Source organism: Solenopsis invicta, chromosome 6, assembly GCF_016802725.1.
Source record: "Solenopsis invicta isolate M01_SB chromosome 6, UNIL_Sinv_3.0, whole genome shotgun sequence".
Classification (NCBI taxonomy): domain Eukaryota; kingdom Metazoa; phylum Arthropoda; class Insecta; order Hymenoptera; family Formicidae; genus Solenopsis; species Solenopsis invicta.
In genome coordinates this window covers 11,748,091-11,765,537 of record NC_052669.1, presented here as the reverse complement: position 1 = coordinate 11,765,537, position 17,447 = coordinate 11,748,091, and the positions used below count along the sequence as shown (strand labels likewise).

General features: G+C 38.0%; 1 protein-coding gene across 8 annotated transcripts in view; it reads right to left on the bottom strand.

Annotated features, from left to right (window-relative positions):
• LOC105197099 (WD repeat-containing protein 81) overlaps positions 1-17,447 on the bottom strand; it is a 374,845-nt gene that overhangs the window by 301,669 nt on the left and 55,729 nt on the right. For all 8 annotated transcript variants that reach the window (XM_039450912.1, XM_039450914.1, XM_039450915.1 and 5 more), the window contains exon 5: positions 10,854-11,255. In XM_039450912.1, coding sequence (XP_039306846.1) covers positions 10,854-11,255 — 402 coding nt within the window. The remainder of the gene's footprint in view (positions 1-10,853; positions 11,256-17,447) is intronic.

The following is a 17,447-nucleotide window of genomic DNA, read 5'->3' as shown; positions in this document are numbered from 1 at the left end:
ATACACGACGATACAGCATTGTCTAGAGAGGACAAGTTTCATTATTTAGTACAGTCCACGGTAAAAGACTCGCGTGCTTACGAAGTTGTGAATAGCTTTCCTTTAACGGCGGACAATTATGAAAAGGCAATACAGAGCCTCGAATCGCGCTTCGGCAAAAAAGATTTACTCATTGAATTCTATGTGCGCGAACTTTTGAAACTAGTATTAAATAAGAATAAGAAAGTAACGCTCATGACAATTTATGATAAACTAGAAACACAAATGCGAGCACTTGAAACTCTGGGCGTTACCACTGACATGTGCGCAGCAATGTTATTCCCGTTAGTTGAATCCTCACTGCCGGAAGAGACTCTAAAAATATGGCAGAGAGCGATGATACAGCTAACTCCTCAAGGAGATGCTTTCGTAGGAAATCTTACAGCCAAAGATCGTCTTACTAATCTTATGACCTTTTTAGGAAGAGAGGTTGAAAGCGAGGAACGAATTCAAATGGCGAAGACATGCTTCGAAGGTAGCGAGGCTGAGACGGTCACAAATAAGAAGAAAACGAGAGATCAAGATCAAGAAGCAGCGACAGCAGCTAGTCTATTATCCGTGAAAGAATCTAAATCACAAAAATGCCTGTTCTGTGGAAAAAATCATGACAGCTCGAGGTGCGACAAAGCCAGAGGCATGGATATGGACGAGAGGACCAGGATCGTCAAAGAAAAGAATGGCTGCTTCAAATGTTTAAAGGTAGGCCATAGTTACAAAAAATGTTATGCCAAAGAAAAATATCCTTGGTGTAGTAAAGGGCACGCCCTTCTGATGTGCCGAAATCTCTCCAATAAAAACGATGCGAAGGAAGCTGACGAGAAGAAGTCCAGCAAATCAGGTTTCAGCGAGGGAGATAGTTGTTTAGGCAATGTTTCCTGCGACGATAAGATGTTTCTACCGTTATTAAGAGTCAAGATGCGCGGATCAAAAGGGTTGATAACTGTTCGAGCTGTTATTGATACCGGCTCACACCGATCCTATGTGTTAGAGAAGGTAGCCAACCTTGGTTACGAAACGAAAGGTGAGCGAACGATGATACATCTGCTGTTCGAGGGAACCAAGACCAGACCTCAGAAACATAAAACCTGTCGGATTCGTATCGGTAATCTGGAGGGAACATACTAATGCGATTTTGTCGCCTTACAACAAGACACTATTTGTCAGGATACTCCACCGGAAACTAATGGGCCTTGGGTGGATGAACTGGAAAAGAAGAACATACGGTTGAGTGACACCGGCGGAGGCAGCGAATCCATTTCTTTGTTAATAGGAGCCGATTTTGCAGGTAAAATAATCACGGGTAAAGTTATACAAATAGATCCGGGGATAACAGCATTGGAGACAAAACTAGGATGGACAATCTTAGGCTATGATTTCGAGGATGGAAATGAAACAGATACGGCACTGATGGTTGTCTCCATGTACGCACAAGAAGCCGACATATCACATTTATGGAGACTCGATACGTTGGGCATTACTGACCCCATAGAGAACGTTTCAAAGGAGGCACGTCAAGCTGAGATTAAGAAGATATTCCTGGAAACGACGGAGATCTCAAAGGAAGGACGTTATGAGGTCATGTTACCCTGGAAGGAAAGTCATCCGCCGTTGCAAGACAATAAAGAGGTAGCAGAAAAACGATTGAATCTCATGACCAAGAAATTGAAACAGGAGAGCTTGTTTGAAGATTACAATTCGATCTTTTGCAATTCGCTCGCTGAGGATATCATCGAGAAAGTGCCTGTATACGAAAGCGACAAAGAGAGTTTTTATCTACCACACCGGCCTGTCATTAAAGAAGAAGGAACAACAAAGATCCGGCCGGTTTTTGACGCTTCAGCAAAAAGTAGAAAAGATTCGCCGTCGTTCAACCAATGCCTCGAAACAGGGCCTAACCTTATTGAGCTCATTCCAGCACTGCTGCACCGGTTTCGAGAACAGGAGATAGGAGTGACAGCAGATATTGCAAAAGCCTTTTTGCAGATTAGCGTCTCCCCGAAGGATAGAGATGTTCTGAGATTCCTGTGGTGGGATGCCAACGGGGAAATAGAGATTTATCGACATCGTCGGGTTATCTTCGGCGTAACCAGCAGCCCTTTCCTTTTGGGGGCTACCTTAGAGTTACTCATCGGAAAAGCCGTGAGTTCGGCTGCTTCGCCACAGAAAAACCAAGTGTATGAGAAATTAACGAAGTCTTTTTATGTAGATGATTGCATTACTAGCGTCGATTCTTATTCTGATTTTGAGGTTTTTCAGAGAGAAGCCAGCTCTCTTTTAAGCAGATCCAAGTTCCATTTGAAAGATTGGAAATATACGGGAATGGATTGCGAGAAACGAGCAACAGTTCTGGGGCTCACCTGGAATACCAAGAGTGACACTCTTTCGCTGGCAGGCTTTCCCTCGCAGCTTTCAGAGGAGAAGATTACGAAGAGAATCGTGTTATCATATGTATAGAAGATTTTTGATCCTCTGGGCGTCATTTGTCCCGTGTTGTTGAGGCCAAAATTATTGTTGCAACGTCTTTGGACCCGACATACAGACTGGGACACGGAGATCGATCCGGAGAGCAAAGGGGACTTTCTAGAGTGGACACGACGATTGAATCTCCTTCGTCTTTTAAGGTTTCCTCGCTGGATTTTTGGTGATAAGAGGAACATACATTGATACATTGTCATTTCATATTTTCGTAGACGCAAGCAAGGATGCTTATGCGGCCGTCCTCTTTATACGAGTGGAAACAAGCGAAGGGATCAAAGTACACTTAATTGAGGCTAAGTCAAGATTAGCGCCGAAAAGCAAGAAGACTATTCCACGTATCGAATTGATGGCTGCTTCCATTAGAGCAAGATTAATGCATTCGTTCGACAAGGCGATGGATTATCAAAACGTCAAGAGATATTTTTGGAGTGATTCGACCACTGTCCTGGCATGGATACGGCAAGCGAGACAGTGGACAGTATTTGTTTGGAATCGCGTCCAAGAAATCAGAAGCCTTACAGAGGTTGTGTCATGGAGATATGTACCAGGAGCTATAAATCCCGCGGATCTACCTTCGCGAGGATGCGATGCGAGGAAACTTCTAGATTCAAGATGGTGGGAGGGACCCGCCTGGCTAAAGATGCCCCCTGAAGATTGGCCTGCGAGTGAAGAAAAAATTAATGAAGAGGCGGTTAATATGGAACTGCGTAAAACAGCTGACCGACTTAAAGAACGGTCCTATCCAGAGAATGCTAAAAAAGGAATCGTTATGATGGATGCTGCAGAGAAAACAAAAGAAGAGGATATCCCTTGGTACCTGCAAAGATTCTCGACATATCCTAAAATTTTGCGTACGATGGCCTGGATATTAAGATTCATAGGCAATTCTCAGAGAATGCATGTAGTCGTCGATCAAGAATTGAGTGCAAAGGAGATCACTGCAGCAGAGTTATACCTCTGCAAATTAGCACAGAGTGAATCTTTTCAAAAATTAAAAGATGCCCGACTGCAGGGAATAGGGGCCTTCGAAGAAAAGGGTCTTATACGCATAAAAACGGCAATTGCTAATCGTCAAGATACTTTCTGTTTCATATACCCCATAGTATTGGATCCCACACATTTATTGACGAAAAGAATTATCCATTATACTCATTTGAAACTTAATCACGCAGGTATCGACATTGTCATGAATAATTTAAGAGAGAAATTCTGGATCCTTCGGTATCGTCGCACGGTACGCGCCGTTATTTACAAATGTACGATCTGCCGTCGACACAGTGTGAAGAATATAGAGGTATCGTCTGGACCATTACCGGAGGACAGAGTACGAGACGCCGCAGCTTTCGAAGTCACCGGCGTCGATTACGCAGGTCCACTTTTCTTAAAAGGTGGCTGCAAAGCTTATATTTGTTTATTTACCTGCGCAGTCTATCGTGCGGTCCACCTAGAGTTAGTTACATCATTGTCAACGGAGGAATTCATAGAGGCCTTCAAAAGATTCATAGCACGACGAGGAAGGCCCTCCGTCGTCTACTGTGACAATGGAAGAAATTTCGTGGGACTGGCGAATTTGCTGCGGAAGATTAACTGGCAGAGGATCTCTCAGCATTGCGCTCTCAAACAGATACAGTGGATTTTTAACCCGCCTTCAGCCGCTTGGTGGGGAGGATGGTGGGAGTGCCTTATTCGCCTTCTTAAAGATTTATTAAAAAGAACGCTGAGAAGAGCCTCATTGAGCTATGAAGAAATGAACACGGTTTTGTGCGATTGCGAAGCCGTCATGAACTCGAGACCACTCACTTACCTTCCGGAGGAGAGCACGGAGCTTATGGCAATTACTCCAGCTATGTTCATTAGCGACATCCGCGAAGTTGGTGTACCAGACTTGGACCAACTTAATAAAGGTCACTTTGCAAAAAGAATACGCTACCGTCAGAGACTGAAGGAAGAGATCAGAAGTCGCTTTCGTCTTCAATACCTAGGACAATTATCCAGGCGAGCAAAGCATAAGAACACTTCTACTCAAGTCACAGTAGGTGACGTTGTACTAGTGGGAAACGATATACAGAAGCGACTGGACTGGCCGCTTGCAGTAATTAAGGAAGTTTTTCCGGGTAAGGACGGCCACAATAGAGTTGTAAAGCTGAAGACAGGAAGAGGTGATTTAATCCGCCCAGTACAACGACTGATTCCATTGGAAGTAAGGCAAGATGTGAGAGAATCCGAGAAGTTTGTTAGAGCAAACCAAAGCAGGCCCAAAACGCACGAGAAGCAGAAATCTGTTCCTGAGGAGCTTTCAGAACCTGTTCCTGAAGAAGAGACGACTTCCTCAGAGGAGACGAGTTTCAAGACGCGAAGTGGACGTCTTGTTAAGAAGCCCAAAAGATTTGAGGCATAAATTTAAGTTTTTGTTCTGAATTTTGATTTTTGTTTTAGTATGTTGAGTTGCGCTCATATCAAGAAGACGCAACTCAAGGTGGGAGAGAATGTTGAATACGCGCCCAAGAGCATGGGCGTTGTATGCGCGCGCATCCTACTTCACCGGTTGGTGGCTACCGCGAGTCGAGGAGACAGAACGTGTACGGCTCTCCCCCGCCCAAGACTGAGACCGCGTGTGATTGTAAAGAGTTATCTCCGCGACTTTTGTAATACTGTTTGAACTCTGCTTGATAGTAATAAAGTCATTCATTTTCGTTGTAAACTCGAGGGACATTTTCTTTCTTGTAATCCGAATATCCCGACCGCAACACTAGTAAATTTGGCAGATCGTTTCTTAAAAAATTGAGATATCCTTAAGAATTTAAGCGTTCTGGTAACAGGCAAAAATAGACAAGCTACAATATTCATGCACAATGGCACACCTGCCCATTCTGCATGTAAGATATCTTTTTGTTATAAAAATATTTATTACTAATAAATTTTAAAATCTATCAAAATTAGTTGAAAATCGCTTTCTCAGTTACGACACTATCGTACACTTTCAAAAATTAATTTTTATATCATAAAAATTTTACTAACAATAGTCATTATTACAATAAGAAAAAATTTTTCGTGATTCGTTGTAACAAACCGCCTCCCCCCCCTCGACCGCCTAACCGTCCGAGCCGTCCGGCCGACAATTATCGGCACATAGCGCCTAATAAAATAAACGAAAACCGAGCAAGCGAGCGAGCGCTTGTGCGCGCTTCGCATCTCCGCGCGCACGCGCTCTCGTTCCAGCGCCGTCCGCAGCCACACTCTACGCGCGTGATCCAAAACGAGAGACCCGAGATCAAGTGGCGGGGATGCTGCCGCCGGACCGTTCCGCCGCAACATGTCGCACATTCCCTCACCACGATTCTCGAGTATATAAGGCGACGTTCGCCAGACGCAAGCTACCTTGTCCGCTTCTGGCCGGTCCGCCGAGCAGAAGCTCCCCGGATTGAGAAAGAGATCGAACGCCTCGGTCTCTGCCAATTCACTTGGCTCTCAACTACTTCCGATACCGATTCCGACTCCGCTTCCTGACTCGCTGCAACGGGCTCAAGTAAAACTTGGGCCCCGTCACTTGACGCAGGGCGATTCTCTCAGCCTCATGAGTCCGACGCTACCTGGGGGTACAGTGCTCTGTGCCTCCACCAAGCGCACTTGGCGTGGAGTAGTGTCTCCTGGCGATTGCTGCAGCGGTATTAACCGCCTCGCGACGGGCCGCGCAAAATCGAACACGACTACACGGATCTGTGTACGCGCCACACCACACGCCACGTTTTGCGCTATATTTTCACGGCCATAATAACAAGGCCGCCTGGATTCCAGGAAAATAACTCCACGCCGTTCTACGAAACGCGTCTCGCGTAGCAAGTGTACATACCGATTGTAAATAGATTTCCGTATTTTCGTCCGCGAGTTCATTGTCACGTTCCGTCCGTGCGCTCCGAGTTATTGTTGTAAGCTACGAACTAATTACCGGGTTTATTTCCCGCGCTAGCGTAAACACGCTACCGAACTTATCTCGCGATCTTATACTTCTGTAACCATATCACTTTATTCTGTAATCACGCTGCTAAATTGAGTTCGCGATCGTATACTTGTGATCCTACCATCTCACTTTGCATTCAATAAAGACTCTCACTTTTGCGAACACCAACACTTACGTCTAATTCCTTCAGGCGACCTTTCGCGCCCGTTCCTGTGCCGCCCACCGCCCGTGCGCGAAGTACGGTCGTTACACAGTAAATATGTTATAAGAAAAAAAATTGTTGTGGTTTAAGTAAATATGTTATTAGAACCATTCAAGCAAATTATTTACTTCACGCAAATAAATATTACTTCAAAAAAGTAAATAATACTTCAAAAAAATATTTTCTACAAACAAGTAAGATTTATTTATGTAACGTAAATAATTTGCTTGAATGATTCTAATAACATATTTACTTAAACCACAACAATTTTTTTTCACAGTATACATACATAGAATAACTTGCTTTTATACAATGATTTCTCGTTAATTAGATTAATTATAAATAATATTAAAAACATATTGTTTGTTTGAGACAAATTTTACATTCAAGTATAATTATCCATTAAACAACTTTTAACATCAACTTCAATAAATCTTATTTAAAAGCATAATTCGCCGTTATCTCGATGAAACTTTCCCCGTAATGGTTCAAAAGAGATTCAATAACTACGTAGGCTGCTCGATCTCCGGATTACAATTCATGCGATTTTATTCTTTGGGGAGCAATAAAAGAAAAAATATTTATGCACACCAACATCGAGACAGCTGACAAGATGACGGAATTAGTATTCCGCACTATTGAAAGAATTGACAATGATCAAGTTCAAAGAGCTACGCAAAATGTACAAAAAAGAACAAGAATGTGTATCAAAGTAGGAGCACACTTCGAACATTTATTGTAATGAAATAAACTGTAATGAAATAAACAATTAATTCACACTAAATTGATAAATTATTACAAAAACGCCGAAACGTTTATTTATAGTTGTGCATTTTAGAATGTTTAAGATTTTTTTAAAGGTGGAGAGAGACAGAGAGAGAGAGAGAGAGAGAGAGAGAGAGAGAGAGAGAGAGAGAGAGAGAGTGTGTGTGTGTGCGTGCGTGCGTGTGCGTGCGTGTGTGTGTGTGCATGCGTGTGTGTGTGCGTGTACAGCCATTTCGCTGCTCATCGTTCTTTTCCTGCCGCGTAATTTGTCAACTTCGCTCCGCCCGCGTGCTCCATCTATTGTCTTGCTTTTCTTGTATAGGGGGTAATACGTTAACTTTAACATCGTATGACATCTAATAGAAGGCTCAGATAAAAAAATAACTCAAAACTTTTTTTGTTAATTCATGTCCTTTATCCCATGGTATTCTTCAGGTACGATAGTTTTGTTACACCCTGTATATCTCTAATATTATACTGAAAATGGTCCAAATCACAGAATCGAAATGTCTACATTATTAATTTTTATCGAATAATAAAATTATATTTTATATGCAAACATCTGGTGTTGGCTTTTCATTGGCATTATCTTTGTACATTTAATTTTATATTAATATTATATGTCCACTTTATATAATATTCTTGATATATTACAAGGATCATTTGAAAAGTTTCCGGCCTTTTGAAGAAAACACATATTTCGAAACAAAATAAAATTTATTTCTCGACGTAGTCTCCCTGCAACTCGATACATTTGGTCCAACGTTTCTCCCATCCTTTTAAACCGTCAGAAAAAAATTGATTGTCTAAACCTAAAAAATATTAGTTTACAGCGTTTTTCATCTCAACATTTGACTTATATTTTTTTACAAAAAAATTTGTTCAATTTTAAAAACAGGAAAAATGCGCTGGGAACTAGATCTGGTGAATAGGGTGAGTGCGGAAGTAATTCAAACTTCAATTTGTTCAATTTTGACATTGCACGTGACAATGTCAGCTGACAACTTTGGAAGAGTTGTCATAAGCGAAATAATGATCAGAATAATTTCAAATTTTTTCAGTTTACATATGTTAAAGCCATCTATCGGACGACAAAAAAAATTTTTTTTCTAGTTACTTTATGTCAATGAAGTCGGAAACTTTTCAAATGACCCACGTATTTTAGTATCCGTGGAATATTATAAAAATGTTCTACAAATATTATTTTTTGTTCAAGGATTAATGTTATGAAAAATAAAATAAATTTTATAATTATTACATTTAAAAACTATAATATTCCCGCCAATATTTAAATAAATAATAAGAACCACTCCAAAAATTATATATCTACATATATAACTTTTTATTAATATTAAATAATATTTTAGGAATATTACTTAATATTTAAATAATATTATGCATTTATACGGAGAGGATATACAAGATAAGGGAAAGATACCAGGACCTCAAAATATCTTAAATAATACATTTTATGAAAACTGTTTCAGACAAAGTTGTAGAATTTAAAAAGATTCATTTACTAATTTTATTAGTTTCATTTTAAGTAGTTTCGTCAAAGTCAAAACAAAGTTATTTTGAATTTTTTAAGTAAAATTTTTTTATTGTATACTCTTTCAAACTTTTTTCATATTTTTTCAAAACATTGTAATTTTATCCAGTTAAATAAGCTGTTCAAAATTAACAAACTTTTTTGGTAAGAAGTATAGTAAAATGCCCACAAAAATAAAATCGGAAGATGATCCAATAATAAAGCTTTAAAATTATATCTTCTAATGTGTTATTAATTGTTAATTATTATTGTTTACTTATCCTGGTGTATTTTTCTTTAAAAAAGATAACTTTAACGGTTCAAGAGATAACAATACTTCAATATCCAATTTTTCTAAATATTGTAACAGTTGTAAATTGATGAAAAAATAAATCATTTGATCATTCTCAGAATAAATAAATATCAAATAAATTAAAAATATAAAGCTAAAAGTATATCGTGGTTGTTGATGCGCAAATTCAAAACAATTTTTTTTTTTTCACACAATGCAGAACGTTTCGACTCCACTTCAAGTCTTCCTCAGCTACCAAAAAATTACGTAACATATTTTCGTATGCAGGCCGCTCCCCGGTTGGGCAATCCACCGGTTTCAAAACCAAAGAGTAGTTTCAAGAGTTGACTATTACCTCAAAGGCGATATAATGCGTTCACTGTATTAATTAAGCACAAGGTGTAAATAAGCTAAATTTCACTGTTCCTTCACACACATAACTTTTTGGTAATTAAGAAAGACTCGAAGTGGAGTCGAAACGTTCTACATTGGGTAAAGAAAAACAAATTGTTTTAAACTTGCGTATTAACAACCGCGATATACTCTTATTAGCTCTACATTCCCAATTTAATGACAATTTGAAAGTACCACATTTCGGTTTCTTTTTGCTTAAATATCAAATAATCTAATATTCTGATACTACCCACTGATATAAGACATTAGCATGTTACATGTGCAGTGCTATGAAAAGAGGCTTTTATAGAGACATGCGTGAGATTACATTTCCACTGAACAGAATACAATTTGCCAAATCATGCAGATATGCGTAATAAATCAAATCATGCCAATCTTATCTTCGTGGACTACACTTCTTACCATAAAAAACTTGATAACTTTAAAACGTCTTACTTAAAATAAATAAAATTACAGTGCTTTGAAAAAGTCTGAAGAAAATTTAGAAGGATATGCAATAAAAAAAATAGAGATTTTATTCAAAAATTCAAGGTAGCTTTATCCTTATCTTGGCAACGCCATTCAAAATCAAACTAATAAGATCAATAGAACTTTTTAAATCCTACAACTTTTGTCTGAAAACAGTTTTCTATAAAACTTATATTTTTCAAGATATTTTATAGTCCCGATATTTTTTCTTTATTCTGTTTAAAATATCTATGTAATCTGTCTAATAAGTTTTATAATTTTTAAATTTTGGTGTCTTTTCTTGTAATAATAACAATATAAACCAAAAAAATAAATAAAAGTAAAAATTAATACAATGAAAAGAATAATATAACAAATAACGGCCAAGAATACAAATAACGAATAATAATACAAATAACATAAATAATAAATGATATAAAACAAATAACATAAATAATGAATAATAAATAATAAATAATAAATAACTTTTCTGTTATTTGTAAATGTATTTAAATATTTATCTAAAAATTATTTGAATGACAGTCAATTGTGACAATAGATCTACATTAATGTTATAGAAACGTTGTAAATATAATAAAATAAAAAGTTATTGAAGTCGTACGCAAATGTTATAAATTAGAGATTTAGTCTTTTAATAGTCGTTTTTTTAAAAAATCATTGACTATTCAATTTGGAACAAATCTATTTTATACTGATGTGATTTATATACCTCAGTTGACTGCGAGTCAAATGTAAGATCCAACTGTCGGTCTCCCTTGTTTAATCGAAATTTTGACTTTGTCAGATCTCTCCAGTTTCCGCCGTTTCTTGAAGTAAAATCTGTTACCCAAGGCATAACATGATGACAATTAGGATTACCGTATCTTCTGCCAGCCAAATTATTGAGTGCTGTTAAATAATCAAAATTGCTGATACAATTGTACATCCACATCTCACACAATTTTTCAATATTCTCATTTAAACCAAAATTAGTGTTATTTGAACGAGGTACGTCGTCTCTTTTGCCGCAAACATTGCTACTCATATTTTTCTTTTTATTCTCTTGAATAATGATGTTTGTACATTCGCCGTCAGGTTTTAAATAAATATTATCGTCTAATTTCGGTAATACCTAAGAACAAAATTATAGCACAAATAAATTATTCTTTCATCCAATCTTATTAAGATTTTTTAGTCTTTTCACATAATATAAAAACTTAATCAAATTTTGAAGATAAATTTGATTAATATGCATTAATAGGCATTCCTAAATTTTTTCAAATTTTTTAATTATGAAGACAAATCAATAAGTACCCATGGTAGTAATAAAGATGCAAGTTTTTCATAAAAATATTTTTTTATTTTTCAACGTAATTCCCTTTTAAAGGATTACGTAATACACTTTCCCCAACCATTATGAAAAAGAATACTTAATTTTAGATGTTAACACTCAAATTTTGGTGTTTATCATCAATATTGGGTGTATGTTGAGTGTTGATCATCAATATTGAGTGTCAGTTAAGCGTTAGGCATCAATGATAGGTGTTGGTTGGGTGTCACCATTAATATTCGGTGTTGGTTTCGTGCACACCCAATAGTAAATGTCTGTTTTGAGCATTTGAGCGTCAATGTTAAGTATCAGTCAGGTGTATCAATATTCGTTGTTAATTTGGTGTAGACATACAAACAGTGATAGTGAGTACGTAGTTTCAGTGTTTTCTTATTTAAGTGTAAATATTGGTAAAATCGTAATATTCGATACTGTAATTTCTTACTGATTAAATATATCATATTAAATTAGATATGTTGCTCCAATCGAGTAATAAAGTTTCAATAGACGGTTCAATACAGAAGACGATGACTTCTTAGTCATTGTCCAGCAGCGATAAATTTCTCACAATAAAAAATAATCTACTGTAACGTGACACTTTATCCAAAAGCCAGGATAACAACAACATAAATATTGTCACCCATCAATAGATGACGGCCATCAAAACTCCACAATACCGGGCGTAACAATATCGTGTCAATAGAATGTACTTGAAACAATGTATGTCTACTTTCTGCTGTGTAATGTCTATTTTTGTAGACTATACGCAATAATGCACAAAGTTGACACCCGCGCCGGGGCTATTCAAAATACCAAATGTTCAATTGTACATATTCAAAATTTTCAAAAATGATTTTAGTTTTCTTACTTAATCGAAGAAATGCTAACTGTCAGAAATAACTTCGACTGTCACAAAACACATTTTTCACTGTCACGACTTCAATATGACGGCGTCGCCAACAAAATTTTATTAGCACCAAATACGCTTACTACAAATTGCTATCAAATCAAAACTATCACATTAATCACTCTGAAATTTTATATAGTGTCATTTGAAAGATGGTAGTACACGATGATAATGCCAACTTGCATGAGCAAGTCTGTCTTCATGGGTACTTATTGATTTGACTTCAAATAGAGTTAATCTAGTATTCTTTAAATAACTTTCTTATAGCATTGAGTTTTACAGAAAAGAAAGTTTAAAATTATTTAATAACAAAATACAAAAATTTTAAAAAACTATATTCAAGAAAAAAATGGAGTTTAAAAAATTTTTTGAAATAAAGTTTTATTTTTATGTAAGAAAATAAAACGTTCATAAATAATGCAAGTGTTTTTAAATATTGTCACTAATAAAAATATGGCACTTGTTATTATATTAGATTGGAATAAAAGTTTGCAGCATTGTTTAAATAAAATTCAGTAAAATGTTTGTCCATCAGAAATTCTTTTGATTGGCTAATTTCGAACGCTTTTCGCCAATTGTTGCCTTCAATCGGTCCACTTGGGAACAACTGTCTTGCTTGTCCGAATTTAATGTCGTGTAAAAGAAACTCGTAGTACACGATGCCCTTCCAATCCTATCAGATATAGCATCACTTTATTCAGATGCAGATTGACTTTTGGAGTGATAATTTATTTCACTTTCTCTCTTCATCTTTTTCGCTTGTACATTATTATAAACAATTAATTTTCTATAATCTATCACCAGTGATTGTTTCAAAAATAGATCATTTCCATTACGTTTAAGTAGAAAATCGATGGCAGAAATACAGTCCATTACATTTTTTTTCCATTAAATCATGAGGAACCCAAACATTATTAGCGAATCATGTATCCCAATGTCTCTAAATGTCATACAACATTCATACGAGATAGTTGAAATCTGCGATATCCTGTGTCATGTGACACAGACACTTATTTTTAATTAGCATTACAATTTGATTACCATCATCAATTACAGACCTACCAAAATGTTCTTGGTCATTCAAATTAAAATATCCACTTCTAAACTGAGCGAATCACTTACGAACAGTACTTTCAGCTACTCTCATCTTCATAAACAGCACATACTTTTTACTATTTATACAATATCTTTTCCTTTTCGGAAATAAAAAAACATCAAATGATCTAGAGGCGTGGTCGCGACTCGGTGCCGAGTTATTCGCAACAAGCAAACCGCCGCCTCTCTTTACGCGAGTAGGCGACTTCCAAACGTACAAAATTATCAGATCACATTAACGGCTGAAGCAATTAAGTTTTGAGTAGTCTCAATCGATAGCTTGGGGAAAATTGCATATATAAAAGTGTTCTTATTTTTTCTCTCCGTGTCCTACGAGCAGAGATATCGCGACTAAAGTCCAAATCTCAACGTTTTACATGTAAGAAACGTCCTCGTTGTCATCGTTAAGTGAATCTTGTTGAGTTTACGTTTTTGACACAAAGAGGCGTTTGTTAATATATTATTAATTGTATTCATATAACCATGTCATGTATCATCTAACCTGAATAATAATCATTAACAATAATATTTCAATTCGCGGGCCGTCGTTCTCGAAAGTATCGCGTCGCTCTTTCGGTCAATGTGTCGTGTACAGAAAGAACATCGCTATAAAAGTGTTAGAACACGTCGGATTAGAGCTGGGATTTGTGTAAAGAGTAAATAGCTAGCAGTTTTATGCTTTCAAGTCTAAACAACTTAAATGGCAGTTTTAATGAGGCATCATTCTGATTGATCAATATTCTAAAAGCTTGATCACCGCAACAACTAACGATGGAACTGGGCCTTCTAACAAATAAAAAGTTAATCAATAGGCTTGTAACAAAATCGGGAAGACTCTGCCGATGTTGAGCGCTCTTTCACTGGGGACTTTTAGAGCTGTTTTGATTAGCTGGAAGTTAGAGGTTTCGGTTTTCGTAATATTTAGAAATATTAAGGAACGCCGTTAAATGAATGAATAACCCTGATGTGATTTTAGATTTCTCCTCTCACTTAACTGTCAGAAGGACAGTTTAAAGAAACTCAAATATGGATCTTTCCTCTGTATCGGAGTGAGCCGGCCCTGCGTCGAGGGAGGAGCGGAAGCAAATTTCCCGCCATCGCTTCGAGCCGATACAGAGGTGTACGTTTTTCTGGCATAGATTTTCGGGCCTCCTCGCATCTCTCGTAGAGTGTGAGAAATGGCTAATTCGGGATTGCGGCTACTGCACTTTACGCGCTTTAATGCTCGCTGAGACTTGTTTAAGCCTCATGGGAGATGTTAGTATCTAGCGCTCGGTCTGACTACCCGCGGCAGGATTAAAATGTAAATAGTTGTATAACTTGTGTCTGTGGTTCGTTCTATATATGCTGTTTTATTTTATTGTAATTGGATTAATTAATAAGTAAAGTAAGTACATTTTGAATCCTGTTTATTAAAAAAGTTAATAAAGTAAGTGTAATTTTTACAATGTATATAGAGTTTACTGAAAACTAGTTAAAATAATACATGATATTAAATATGCTCGCTGTGTTACAAAATGAATTATTTTTTATAAGAAAAAATATCTTTTATAAAACGCTCAGAAATATTATTAAATATTAGGTAACAGCGAGATTAACACATATTATTTATTTACAATTAACATTTATTTTGTAACACAGCGAGCATATTTAATATCATGTATTATTTTAACTAGTTTAGTGAACTCAATATATATTGTAAGAGCTACACTTAACTTAGTTAACTTTAATAAACAGGATTTAAAATATACTTACCATACTTATTAATTAATCTAGTTACAAATTTCTAAAATCAGAGAGAATACGCAGCGTTGAGACCTCTGAGACTCAACTTGTAAAATTACACATATTTTTATATCTTTATTTAATCATTTGACACTTGTTTCAAACGTCAATTCATTCAAAATATACATTTACATTATGCTAGAGTTAAAAAAGTATGACTTAGAGGTAGACCTGAGAAAAAGCAAACCACATTTTTGCTGGGAAAAATATGCAGTGGAGAAAGATAGAAAGATAAAAATAAAGTTAATAAGGCTCATGCAATCCAATTAGCTATGTTTCATTATCATATTCATATGCACTTTGTCAATCATATCTTATGACACTTGAAAAATTTTATACGTAGCATTCGTAGGAGTATAATATAATATTGACTCTAGTTAATGCCAAATATATATTTTTAACTGCATATATTTATTAATAATATACTTATCCAACACGTTTTTGTACGAGACAAACGAATTCGGCTGAAAAAACTGCATAATATATAATCTTGTCTATACAAGAGACATATTATTTATGGTGGATGGGAGTTGAGGTTAATTATAATCACGTAAGCAGTTTTTGATTTGCTTGGTGTATATATATATATATATATATATATATATATATATATATATATATAATATATATATATATATACGCACGCACGCACGCACGCACGCACGCACGCACGCACGCACGCACGCACGCACGCACGCACGCACGCACGCACGCACGCACGCACGCAGCACGCACGCACGCACGCACGCACGCACGCACGCACGCACGCACGCACGCACGCACGCACGCACGCACGCACGCACGCACGCACGCACGCACGCACGCACGCACGCACGCACGCACGCACGCACGCACGCACGCACGCACGCACGCACGCACGCACGCACGCACGCACGCACGCACGCACGCACGCACGCACGCACGCACGCACGCACGCACGCACGCACGCACGCACGCACGCACGCACGCACGCACGCACGCACGCACGCACGCACGCACGCACGCACGCACGCACGCACGCACGCACGCACGCACGCACGCACGCACGCACGCACGCACGCACGCACGCACGCACGCACGCACGCACGCACGCACGCACGCACGCACGCACGCACGCACGCACGCACGCACGCACGCACGCACGCACGCACGCACGCACGCACGCACGCACGCACGCACGCACGCACGCACGCACGCACGCACGCACGCACGCACGCACGCACGCACGCACGCACGCACGCACGCACGCACGCACGCACGCACGCACGCACGCACGCACGCACGCACGCACGCACGCACGCACGCACGCACGCACGCACGCACGCACGCACGCACGCACGCACGCACGCACGCACGCAAGCTACGTCCGTGCGCGATTTCTAAATAAGAAACACGGGTTGTTACAAGACAAATGATCGAGGAGGACCAAATACAGGTCAAAAATAGGAACAAAACTGAAGCTTATAAATCCCCGCAGGAGAAACTCTCTTCTCCTCTCCCTCTAGAACAGAGAAAGAGCAAAAAAAACGCAAAGGTTTTCTCAACCTAGGAAAAAGCCCATTAAAAGGTTGAATACAAAGAATCCTAAAAACGCGGATGTAGAAAAAATCGCAGTAGAGTAAATCCAGAGAAATTAATCTCCTATGCAAATGAACCTCAGCACTAAAATAAAAAGAGAAAAAACTCCTATTCCCTTAACAGGAAATCAAGCATGAAAATGTCGTCGGACAGTTTGATGAAGAAAAAAGCACAGAGGGATTCCGATAATGATTCCGACCTTTAACAATGCCTCTGATCGCACAAGCAAATACTAATCAAAGCAAAACAGCGCAAGACTTGCTGATAAAGAAAATAGAGGAAAAGGTGATCTCAAAGCCACACAAGGTTCCCGAAAACTTTAGGTGGCATCAAGAAACCGTTCCTCGTCAATCGCAATAACTTGACAGAAGGCAATTTATCCCCAGAAATGTCAAAACCTAGAAACTGGCAGAGGTTACGTGGTGGTTAGGTAAAAGAAAATAGTAATTGTTGGGTGTTATTCCTCCCCCAATAAGACACTGCAACAGTATAATAATTTTTTAGACAACTTTAGCTTTATTTGTAGCACATACAAACGTGAACAGACTTTAGTACTTGGAGATTTTAACGCAAGATCGTTTTATTGGGATAGAGTGCCAGGAGAAAATTAGTGTCAGAGTGGGCTGCAG